Consider the following 13,116-nt stretch of genomic DNA (forward strand, 5'->3'; position numbering starts at 1 on the left):
CATTCACTGTCCATCAGAAGTGGGAACACTGAGTCTCCTCACTTTCAATCTCTGTGTGATATCTATGATCATCTGATTTTATTGATTTGTCACAAGATTGTTTTTCTCCAGATGGATTTTTTAAAGATTCCTCCTTTAAGCTGACAAAGATGATGATGATACTGATGATGATGATGATGAAGATGCTGATGAAGATGAGTGCAGCATCAGAGTCTTTTCTAAAGCTTCCATCAGCCTGAATGGAAACAGAACACAGCAGGAGGAGGAGCTACACAGCTGAATATGAAAGGCTTCATGTTGTAACCGAGGAGCTGCTGTGTTCTCTCTGCTGTTCACTCAGTACAAGTGAAAATAATGTTTCTGCTCTTCATTTGGATGATGATCGTCTCCTTTCAGACAGGTAAGTCAACAGAAGATGGAGCCAGATTTTAAAATGGAGGATAGACCTGAAAAACATTTAGTTGATGTTTGGATTCACTTTTTATAAAACTAAACTGAGATTAAAGAGAAAGAATTTAAGTCAAAACATCATTCTGAAATCTGTCTTTGTTGTTTTCAGGATCCTCTGAGGATTTACTGACACCATTTAAAGATGTACTGATGGGTTTGGAAGGAGACGATGTGACTCTCTCCTGCAACTATTCAGGCTCTGTATATTATCTCTTTTGGTACCGACAGAATTCTGGTTCATCTCCACAGCTTGTCATCTCAGGATTATCAGACGAAAAAGGAGAAAAGTTTTCTTTAAAACATAAGAAAGACAAAAAGGAGTTTGATCTGGTGATCTCCTCTGCTGCAGTGACAGACTCTGCTGTGTACTACTGTGCTCTGCAGCCCACAGTGACAGGAAACACAAAAACTCTGTACAAAAACCTTTGGAGCAAAGACAACACAATACTCCACAACATCCACTAGAGGGACTCACACACTGTTCGTCTTGTTTCTTACAACACAGTTGAAATGTTTTGTAAAAGTGATTTAAGGTAAGCACAAGAAACTTGTGCTGAAGAAAAAATGGACCAGACTCAGTGAATAATTCTCTATATAAAAATAAATAAATAAATAAACTACCATAGCTATGCAGATGACACACATATATATTACAATGTCACCAGGAGACCGAGGCCCTGTACAGGCCCTTTGTAAATGCATTGAGGAGATTAATGACTGGATGTGCCACATTTTTCTCCAGCTAAACAAAAACAAAACTTAGGCAATTGTCTTTGGAGCCAAAGAGAAACGATTACAGGTCACCACAGAGCTTCAATCTATACACCTAAAAACTACCAACCAGGCCAGAAATCTGGGTGTAGTGATGGACTCAAACCTAAATAAAAAAAAACACATTAAGGCAACTATAAAGTCAGAATACAATCACGTTCAGAATATATCAAGGTTAAAAGATCTGATGTCTCAGCAGGACCTGGAAAAACTAGTCCGTGCATTCATCTTTAGTAGGTTTGATTATTGTAACAGCATCTTTACAAGACTACCTAAAAAGTCAGTCAGTCGACTGCAGCTCATTCAGAACCCAGCTGCTCCAGTCCTCACTAAGACCAAAAAAGTGGACCACATCAGTCCAGCTCTGAGGTCTTTACACTGGCTGCCTGTCCATCAGAGGATAGACCTTAAAGTTCTGATGCTGGTCTATAAAGCTTTGAATGGTCCAGGACCAAAATACATCAGTGACCTCCTGACCCAGTATGAACCTTCCAGACCCCTCAGGTCATCTGGATCTGGTTTTTATCAGTTCCCAGTCAGAACCAGACATGGAGAAGCTGCATTCAGCTTCTATGTTCCACATAGAAACAAGGCCGGATGACTAGTTTTTTCAGTTTTCGATTTTATGCTCAAATGAATAATGGAATAAACGGAGTGTTTCCAGTTTCATCCAATTTCGAGCTGACCCTTCGCTAAGCCCCTCCCACTAACGGCTTCTGTCCATTCCGATGTCAGCAACTGTAACTATGCATAATTATGGTTGCTAATGTAAATGTACAATAAACTCACACAAGAGTAGCCAGTTTCCAGCAGTTATTAAGTTTTCATTAAATATTTGATGTTTTCTTAATTTTTTATTTTTCGTTTTTTGTTTTTTTATTTTTTTATCATTTTCCCCTGTGTACATGCAGAGACTTCAGAAATGAATATTCTCATCTGTATGAATTTCTGTGTGGTCCCAACAACGATTACTTTGAGCAACACTTTTCCCGCATATTTTACAAGACTGCTAGTTCATCCGTTTTATTTAGGAAAGGTAGAAATACAGCAGTTTATTTTAAGTTGAAGGTTTCAGGAGAAAATTATTGTTCTGTTACAAGTTGAACTTTTACGTTTTGAGGTGTTGAATAAAGAGAGAAATCATAGAGACCTATAATCTGATGCATAAATGGTGACAGACAACAAAATCCTTTTCAGTTGGATTTTATTTGTTCAAACACCTCTGTGCAGAAATATGGAGCTCTTTATTTGAAGATTTCCTGTAACAGATATAGAAGCCCTGTAACCTGGATCAGTGTTGGTGAAATTAGAAGTTATAAAGAGTCAATGTTTGATGATTAGAGTTATAAAGTCAGGAGAAAAAAAAGTTTATTTGGTCAGACTTAGAGAAAGGATGACATGATTTTCTATTCTTTCATTTGTCTTTAAGGGCGCATAAAACGAGGAGAAAAAACAATTTAGCCAGACTCACAAAACCAATGACCAGAATATGTTTTATCTCCGGCTGACTCTGAGGCCTTCCAAAAAGCTCACTGACAAGCTGCTGTTTTCTGTCCTACACTTACCATAAAACAGTAACTGGCAGTGATTATTTCTTCTGGTATCGACAATATCCAGGAAAACCACCAGAGTTCCTGATCTCTCACTCAGGAACAGGAACAGAAATATTAGCTCAAGTCCCTGGACTGTCTTATAAAGTGAGTGATGATAAAAAACAAATGGATCTGGTGATCTCCTCTGCTGCAGTTACAGACTCTGCTGTGTACTACTGTGCTGTGAGGCCCACAGTGACAGGAAACACCAAAACTCTGTACAAAAACCTTTGGCGCAAAGACAACACAATACTCCACAACTTCAACTAGAGGGACTCACACACTGTTCCTCTTCTTTGTTAAAAGCAGTTGAAATTCTTTGTAAAAGTGTGAATTAACTATCATCAATATGCTTGCTACGTCACTAAACTCTTTGTGATGAGGAAGTCTAAACTCTCAATAAACTTCAAGAAATAGTTATTACAATTTATTAATCAATTAAGAAAAAAATCAAGAATGAGAAAAAATAAAAAAGAAAAGATATGTGTTTTATGTCCTATGGAAACAGCCAATGTAGAACGCAATAAGTTACTAACTATATTGTAACTCTGGTGTTAATTACACAACATTGAAAATGATGAAGCTCCTCATTAAAAAATGTTCTGACAAGAAAAATCAGCTGAGCCTTAAATATTGAGTAAAGCATAAAACCCACTTTTCAGATCACACAACCGTGAAATTGTGCAACATACAATACATGCACATAATTTCCTAACCGGTTTCCAGCAGTGCTTTAAGTTTTCATTAAATCGGAAATATTTCCATAAGTTTTTATTTTTCATCTTTTTTTTTTGTAATTATTTTCACCTGTTTACTCTTCAGAAATTAATATTCTCACCTGTATGAATTTCTGTCGTCCCAACATCGATCACTTTAAGACAAACTTTTCCCGCATATTTTACAACATCGCTGCTTGTCACCTGTTTGGATTGCTGGTTCCTGATACTGATAATGCTGAAAGTAAAGCATTTAATTGGTTTCAAAAGCTGTGTATGTGAAAACCATGCTGCAACTGTCTGATATCTCCCCTCCTCTGATTGAATAAACTTTGGATAAACTTGTTCCACATTCCAGACCAGTTAGTGAGATATTTTTAAAGTATTATCTGGTATGGTCTGCTCAGACTGCCTGTCCACACCACTATTGACACTTTAAAAGGAACAAAGAATATTTTATTTCCTCATAAAATTACATAAATCAGGTGAAATGATATCTTGTATAATTCTTTCTTTCATGTTGACGTGACTTCCGATATAATCTGAAGAATATCTGATACTGATTTTTGTTTTCTTTCTTTTAGTAAAAGAATAAAAGTCTGCAGTGATGAAAATGCGCTCCATCCTATCAACTCGTGTTTTCAAACAATGACAAATACCACCTCCTCAGGTCACAAAGATATAGCGTATGGTTTCCTCACAGTGATGCAGCAGGAGGAAGAGGAACTGAGAGAACAGAAACTACAGAAGAGGAGAGATTCAGGGAGGAGCTGAGCTGTTACTGAACTATAGAAGAGACACAAACTTCCACATTCAACACAGTTCAACACACAAACCACAGACATTACCTTTATCCAACATGCTGTCTTTGCAGACATTTGTATTCACTCTGCTGTTTCTACTCATTGTAACAGGTTTGTTTGATTCTTTCAAATATTCATTTCAGCATTTTATGTTTGTTGTTCAGTTATTTGACTTCTCTCTTCCTTTAGGTGTCAGCTGTGAACAACTCACTGCAGTCAAGGATGAAGAGTCCAGTTTAGAAGGCAGCTCTGTAACTCTGTCCTACACTTACCATCAAACAGCAGCTGGGGGTGATGAATTTTACTGGTATCGACAATATCCAGGAAAACCCCCAGAGTTCCTGATCTTTCATTTAGGAACAGGAATGAAATTAAAGAACGAAGCACCTGGACTGTCTTTTAAAGTGAGTGATGATAAAAAACAAATGGATCTGGTGATCTCCTCTGCTGCAGTGACAGACTCTGCTGTGTACTACTGTGCTGTGAGGCCCACAGTGACAGGAAACACCAAAACTCTGTACAAAAACCTTTGGAGCAAAGACAACAATACTCCACAACATCCACTAGAGGGACTCACACACTGTTAAAGCACTGGTTGTTGAGTCATTGGACTGATGACAAAGACAACAGAGAAATGAAGCAGTAAAGATCAGAGACAGAGACAGAGCTGCTGTGGAAGCAGAAAAGAATCTGATTGTTGAGCTGAAGTCAAACAATCATGTCAACAGGTAATGGGCCCCGCCCACTGAACTTCAGCTCATCCAATGACATTATTTCTTCCTCATTCTACTGCAGTGGAAGAACATTGTTCATCTGCTTTCTGGCTGGCTTTAAGAACTCCAAAGACATGTTGCTTCACCTCTTTTTGCTTCTATCTCACATTATAGGTGAGTTTAAGAACAGGGATTAAAGTTTTGTTGAAGCTGCTGCATTAACCAGATATACAGACTGCATTTCACTACTTTTCTTCTTTCTTTGCTCTGATAGAATGAAAATCATGTTTGGATCATCTTGTAAATTGAACTGACAGAGTTCTACAGTTGATTTAGTTGTGAATGTCCACAGAGTAACACTGTACAGGTGACATTTTCCACTGTCTTCTCCTCTCAGCCTCATGGACAATGTTAGTCTAATGGCTTCATTTTCTCTACTTTTTCCAGGACTGATAGCTGGAGACACAATCTCTCCTCAACAAGATGAAGTCAGTGGAAGAGAAGGACGATCTGTCACTCTCACATGTACATATCAGACAAGTTACAGTGGTGTTTACCTTCACTGGTACAAACATCATTCTGACCTTCAGGCTCCTCAGTTTATACTCCTGAAAGGAGCAAAAGGCTACACAGCTGAATATATTCCAGATAAACGATATGGCTCCCAAACAACAGATACATCCACTGAACTGACCATCACAAAGCTAACCCTGGCAGACACAGCTCTCTACTACTGTGCTGTAGAAACACAGTGATACAAAGTGTAGAAGAGGCTGTACAAAAACCTGAACACAGATATCTGACTACTCTTCAAAGAGGAGGGAAGTGGTATTCAAACCACAGCTTCATATCAGATGTATTCTGCTAATTCCTGTTTTATCAGAGTCACTGTGGTTCCAGCTGCTAATGAAACACTGTGGGAGGATTCACATGAGCAGCAGATCCACATCAACAAGGAAACAACCACATGGTGATGAATAGAACCTTTAGCATGTGTAGATGTTTCCGACAATCCATTGAGGAAAAATCTGATTATAGCAGATGGTTTAACAGTTTTCTTTTTTCAGTCTTTCAACAACTTATTATTTTGAATCAAATGCATTCTTTAGATTTTGGGAGCACATGGTGACAATGAGAAATACTTATTCTAGTATAGTTGTAATTAGAAAATATGAGGGAAGGGAATTTTTCCTCTCCACTGTGACCTGCTGCCCCCCGGCATGCTTAGGATGGAGAATTTAATTTACATGCTTTGTTTTGATTTGGGCTGAATTTGTTTGTCAGAAACTGTACATTAACTGAACTTCTATATTTTCTTTGTAAAGTGAGTTGGTGTGACCTTGGCTGTGAATTGACACACCTGAACTGAACTGAACTCAGATCAGTTCCTTGATCTGATATCCTGATGGTCAAACCACAGCCAGACAGACAACAGTCAGAAAAAGACACTCAAGCTCATTGTGATACACTACATTGCCAAAAGTATTCACTCATCTTTCTTTACATGCATATGAACTTAAATTACATCCCATTCTTAATCCAGAGGGTTTAGGATGACTTTGGTCCACCCTTTGCAGCTATAATAGCTTCAACTCTTCTGAGCAAGCTTTCCACAGGGTTTAGGAGTGTGTTTATGGGAGGTTTTGACCATTCTTCCAGAAGATCATTAGTGAGGTCAGTGAATAAACCTCAGGGTTTCACTTATGTAGGGGGGTGCAAGGCCATTAACTGCGTTGAAAACAAATAAAGTTTTAAACTGGATCCTAAATTTTACAGGTAGCCAGTGGAGGGAGTAAAGTACAGGTGTGATGTGGTCGTGTTTACGGGTGTTGGTTAGGAACCTGGCAGCAGCATTTTCTATCAGTTGTAGGCGGTGGACAGATGTTTGTCTAAGTCCGATGTACAGTGTGTTGCAGTAATCTAACCTTGAGCTAATAAAGGCACGGATGGCTGTTTCCAGGTCACAGCGGCTCAGAAACGGCTTAACTTTTGCAAGGAGGCAAAGCTGAAAGAAGCTTGCCTTCATTACAGCATTAACTTGTGGGTCAAATTTAAGACTGGAGTCAAATTTCACTCCCAGACTTTTAACAACATTATTACAGTAGGGTGACTATTGATAAATATGAGAAGACTTGGACCCACTGTGCTAAAAACCTGTTTAAGCATATGGGATGGAATAATGTCCAGTGGGCAGTTGGTGGATCTTATTCCTTGGACCACTTCAAGCAGAAGGGACAGAGACACTGGCTCAAACACAATAAACACAGAAGTGACAGCAGAAAGACACAACAATAACAATAGTTGCATTACCAATAGTCTGTCTAACAGAGGCTACTTTTTCAATAAAGTCATGCAAAAACTCATTGCAGGTTGCCACTGACACATTTTTCAGAACGTCATTGGATGGGTTTGTAATAGATTGAAAGGTATTAAATAACTCCTGGGGAGATTACAGCAGGTGGATAAGATAGTTGACAAATATTGACATTTGGCCTCTTTAACATATCTTTGGTAGTCATTAAGACTGTCCCTCAGAATGCCAAGAGAAACATGGAGCCTATCTTTCTTCCACCTGTGTTCGGCTTATCTGCAGCGATGCCTAAGGGCGCTGGTGGCATCACTGAGCCATGGGTCAGGCTTAGGTTTAACAGAGATAGGCCGATATGGACTCTTGCAGCGTAGGGGAGAGTGGGGTAATGTGAGACATGGGGTAATGTGAGACACCCCCTGTATCTAGGCAACGCAAAATTTGTGGTCATGTGACATTATATTTTGAAGCCCCTCCCATTTTCCCTTGGCCATGAAGGAGAGGACCTCATCGTGCTGTGGTAAGCATGTTTTTTTCACAATTTTTAATTTTTTTTTTGCATGTAAAAGTAAATTTTCTTGCGGTCAAGTTAGTCAACTGTTGTGCCAAACCAAACTGATTTAGGTAGAAAAGTGTATATCACACGTGTTAATGAAATACAAACATATAAAATAAATTATTTTCCTCACTCTTATGGTTTTCTCGCAGAGGGTCATAGTATCCATTTAGCCATTTCTGCTGGTTCTACTGGGAGGAAACTCCTTAAGCCCCAGCTGCTTACACAGATTCCTACCACTGTGATGACATCAGTCTTCCAATCTGCTACATATTACACTGCAACCATTTTAACTATTACTCACTTGACTTTTTCACTATTTTCCACTTTTTTAGCATAGTCAGTTATCCCCATTCAGTTTTTCAACATTCTCTGTTTTGCAGGAACAGCTATTTTTTTCGAGTTAATGGTAAAGTTAAGGTTTGTAGAATATAATGTTTATAATGTTAAATGTCTCACTTTTACATTCTGAGGAAGGTAAGAAAGCTAACATGCAGTTGCCATCAGAATTATGGCGAGCAGAGCAGGTCTAAAATGGTCAATAAATCCAAAATGCATGTTCTACTTTACCATCCTCGGTAACAACATATTTCATTCTTATATAATCATGCTGATCTGTATACATTTCTTCATCAAGAATAGCGTCTGAGGTTTTATCTTCCTTTGTCGGCTGTAAACTGACAAGCTGCTGGAAGCCTGTTTTTACACCTTTAAACTCAACTCTTTACCTCCAGCAGAGGGCGACATTATCTAGTAGGCGGTGCTCTGCTTCTGCTCTGTGTTAAAGCTTTCTGTCAATAAGAACTGCTGCTGTGAAGAGAACAATTGTCAGACTCAATGTTGAACATCAGCTCGTTTCTCCTGTTGATTTAAACCTTGTTGTACAGATGGAACATTGGCTGTGGATTATTCTTGCTGCTCTTTTCTTTGGTAAGATAGAAAGCTCAACATGTTTCCTCTTCAAACACTTGGACACATTACTGAGCTGCACATGAAGAGCTTTTAATGTTCATTCTACAGAAAATTAGAGCAGATAATTTCTGCTGCCATTTGTTACCTTGTTAAAACACCTTCTGAGGTTCAAAGTGACAATGATCAGTGAGAATGATCTATTCTACATGTGATAGAATTCTTTAAAGCTGCCGATTGTTCTCCTTTAATCAATCATCTTTATTGATTCATCTCTTCCTTTGCATGTTCTGTTCTTCCCCAGAGTGTAAAGGAGAAGAAAAAGTGACCCAGCCGAGAGAAGATGTCACTGCTGCTGAAGGAGGCTCAGTTACACTCAGCTGTTCTTATGAAACCAGCTATACTAGTCCCACATTGTTCTGGTATAAAAAAGAAGTAAATAGTTACTCAAAGTACATGTTGAAACGATACTCATCAACAATAGGTGATAATGCTCCAGAGTTCAGCAAAGACAGATTTGATGCTGAGCTCAAAGGAAAATCAGTTAACCTGAAGATCCAGGAGCTTCATCCGTCTGACTCTGCTGTGTACTACTGTGCTCTGCAGCCCACAGTGACAGGAAACACCAAAACTCTGTACAAAAACCTTTGGAGCAAAGACAACACAATACTCCACAACATCCACTAGAGGAACTCACACACTGTTACACTTCTCTGGTTTGTTATGCTTCTGTCAACATTCTTTGTACAGATGAGAATAAAACATATCTCAATGTTTTTGCTGCTTCAGTGAAGCTTGTGACATTTTTTTATTTTTAATAGAATAATAGAAATATATAGTATGACAAAACAAATAATGTTTAATATGATAGTTAAATGTAAAAGCCAAACATGTGGTGGATCATACAGGTGAAATATATCTGTTTTTCAGGTGTATTTGAGTATTTTCTTTACATCAAGGAGTCAAAACCCCATTTACTGCTATCTTAATGAATCTGGCCTCCTTTATTCTCAAAAACACTTATTTATGTTTGTTGGTCACCTGGAGGAACAAACACTGTCGAAGCCACTAGATAATCAATTTTTTTCACTTATTTCTTTAAGTTTTATCTTAATGATGTGGTTTTATTCTAAAAATAACTATATCAGAGTTCCATGATTTTTAAATGGAAAATTCAAAGCATTAAGATAAACTCTGAATAAAAAACTTCCTGCTTTTACATGTTGATAACAATAGACAATAACTTTCTGTCCTCTTCCTTTAATACAGATTCTACAAACTGGAATACAATGCTGCCTGCTGGAAGATTTCACACCATCCACCTTGAAAAAATGACATGCTCGTCATTTTGTGGTAGAAAGGCAGAAACATGGGGGGTCAGAGTTGTTAGAGCTTATTTGTGTTAGTAAACTCACAATTAACTTGATCAAAATTAATGCCAAAAATTTTAATCAACAGTTGAAGCATCATCAACATACTTGATGCAGTGTCCACATGGCTAAATAGAAATATAAGTGAAGCATCAAATTCTCTTAAAAAACAAATCACTGAACAGAGGAGCTCCAGGGGTACAACATGAAGAGGTTTCCATCCATCACAGGATGCCATATATGAATGCTGTTTGTTGTTCTGAACTGGATGTAAGTTTTATAATGAGCCTGATGAAGGCCAAAAGCCAAAATAAGATGATGAAACAATGAAATGTTCCATGAATAAATGTTAAATGTGTTGCTGAAGTTATGTCATCTTAATAAAATCTTTTCCCACATATTTTGCAAAATGACCAAATGAAACCTGGTGAAACTTTTGCCAAATATTTTGCAAGAACTGATTGTTTGTTTCTTTCTTTGAAAATATTTATATATACTGTCCATATAATCTGAGACATATCACATGTTGACATTTCATAACCAGCTGGTTTAAAAGAACAGTTCAGAAGGCAGAATCAGTCCTTGAGGTTACAACTGTTAAAATAGTAAATTCCTGCCTTAAACTCCTGTTATAAAACATTCAGAATGTAATCTTATGACCTCAACATTATTAGATATGGAGCTAACAAACCAGGAGGAAGAGGACCTGAGAGAAGAGAAACTACAGATCAAAGAGGAGAGATTCAGGGAGGAGCTGAGCTGTTACTGAACTATAAAAGAGACACAAACTTCCACATTCAACACAGTTCAACACACGAACCACAGACATTACCTTTATTCAACATGGACTATTCTGTGCTTTCTATACTGATTATCAGGATTCTAACAGGTACGTTACATTCTATATCATTAATGAATTTTCATTTCAAAGTTTTATAAATATTATTAATTTCTAAAGAGATTTATGATGAAATATAAAACACTTCTCTCTTCCTTTAGGTGTCAGCTGTGAAGAACTCACTGCAGTCAAGGATGAAAAGTCCAGTTTAGAAGGCAGCTCTGTTACTCTGTCCTACAGTTATCCCAAACTGTCAACTAGTAACTATTTCTTCTGGTATCGACAATATCCAGAAAACCCCCCAGAGTTCCTGATCTCTCACTCTGCTTCAGGAGCTGTTGGTAATAAAAAAATAACAGAACTGGAGATTGAAGTGGATAAAAAGGAAATAAATCTGGTGATCTCCTCTGCTGCAGTGACAGACTCTGCTGTGTACTACTGTGCTGTGAAGCCCACAGTGACAGGAAACACAAAAACTCTGTACAAAAGCCTTTGGAGCAAAGACAACACAATACTCCACAACATCCACTAGAGGGACTCACACACTGTTAAAGCACTGATTGTTGAGTCATTGGACTGATGACAAAGACAACAGAGAAATGAAGCAGTAAAGATCAGAGACAGAAACAGAGCTGCTGTGGAAGCAGAAAATAATCTGATTGGTTGAGCTGAAGTCAAACAATCATGTCAACAGGTAATGGGCCCCGCCCACTGAACTTCAGCTCATCCAATGACATTATTTCTTCCTCATTCTACTGCAGTGGAAGAACATTGTTCATCTGCTGTCTGTCTGGCTTTAAGAGCTCCAAAGACATGTTGCTTCACCTCTTTTTGCTTCTATCTCACATTATAGGTGAGTTTAAGAACAGGGATTAAAGTTTGGTTGAAGCTGCTGCATTAACCAGATATACAGACTGCATTTCACTACTTTTCTTCTTTCTTTGCTCTGATAGAATGAAAATCATGTTTGGATCATCTTGTAAATTGAACTGACAGAGTTCTACAGTTGATTTAGTTGTGAATGTCCACAGAGTAACACTGTACAGGTGACATTTTCCACTGTCTTCTCCTCTCAGCCTCATGGACAATGTTAGTCTAATGGCTTCATTTTCTCTACTTTTTCCAGGACTAATAGCTGGAGACACAATCTCTCCTCAACAAGATGAAGTCAGTGGAAGAGAAGGACGATCTGTCACTCTCACATGTACATATCAGACAGATGACAGCTATGTTCAGCTTCACTGGTACAAACATCATTCTGACCTTCAGGCTCCTCAGTTTATACTCTGGAAAGGAGCAAAAGATTGGAGTGGAGAAGAATATATTCCAGATAAACGATATGGCTCCCAAACAACAGATACATCCACTGAACTGACCATCACAAAGCTAACCCTGGCAGACACAGCTCTCTACTACTGTGCTGTAGAAACACAGTGATACAAAGTGTAGAAGAGGCTGTACAAAAACCTGAACACAGATATCTGACTACTCTTCAATGAGGAGGGAAGTGGTATTCAAACCACAGCTTCATATCAGATGGATTCTGCTAATTCCTGTTTTATCAGAGTCACTGTGGTTCCAGCTGCTAATGAAACACTGTGGGAGGATTCACATGAGCAGCAGATCCACATTAACTCCATAAGTTCAGAAACAGACCCTGGCAGAGATAAAAATTTTTTAAAAAGAAATGTAGCTTGAAAAGGTCATTAACCAAATAACAATGTTACACACCACCACAGCCATTTAAAACCGCTACACTTTAAAAAGGTTCAATTTGCTTTAAAAAGCCATTTCATTGCCTGACATATGTGTAAATTATATATTCTCGCTGCACACACTTGGTGATAATCACTGTATTCACTTTGTTGTTGTTACGAATCATGAAAACTTTGATTTTTTGACATTGCCAGTTAACAACAAAAGTAATTTCATGAAATTCTCCAGAATGTTGTAAATCCAACTCCTTCCAACCAATCGTATAGCCGGACTTACAACATTGTTGCATTTACAAGTGTTTTTTGGTGTTACTTTAAAGTAACGTTTTATGCAAATTGCGCTATTTTGATGACCTTTGAAGTTATCCCAAGACT

At 38.1% G+C, this 13,116-nt stretch overlaps 1 protein-coding gene across 1 annotated transcript; it reads left to right on the forward strand.

Annotated features, from left to right (window-relative positions):
• Positions 1 to 378: 378 nt before the first annotated feature.
• On the forward strand, positions 379 to 3,083 carry LOC140269086 (uncharacterized). The gene is made up of 4 exons (XM_072364108.1): positions 379 to 400; positions 560 to 816; positions 2,452 to 2,521; positions 2,797 to 3,083. The coding sequence occupies exons 1-4, from the start codon at positions 379 to 381 to the stop codon at positions 3,081 to 3,083; spliced, it is 636 nt and encodes a 211-aa protein (XP_072220209.1).
• The last annotated feature ends 10,033 nt before the right edge of the window (positions 3,084 to 13,116 follow it).

This window comes from Leuresthes tenuis, unplaced genomic scaffold (genome assembly GCF_036924035.1).
Source record: "Leuresthes tenuis unplaced genomic scaffold, fLeuTen1.0.hap1 SCAF_14, whole genome shotgun sequence".
NCBI classification, from domain to species: domain Eukaryota; kingdom Metazoa; phylum Chordata; class Actinopteri; order Atheriniformes; family Atherinopsidae; genus Leuresthes; species Leuresthes tenuis.

What these genes read in the sequence shown, in the direction of transcription:
- LOC140269086 (XM_072364108.1), top strand. Translation starts at nt 379, where the DNA reads ATGATCGTCTCCTTTCAGACAG. An exon ending in GATCGTCTCCTTTCAGACAG is followed by an intron (nt 401 to 559) that starts GTAAGTCAACAG and finishes TGTTGTTTTCAG; the next exon opens with GATCCTCTGAGGATTTACTG. An exon ending in TGTAACCTGGATCAGTGTTG is followed by an intron (nt 2,522 to 2,796) that starts GTGAAATTAGAA and finishes ACCATAAAACAG; the next exon opens with TAACTGGCAGTGATTATTTC.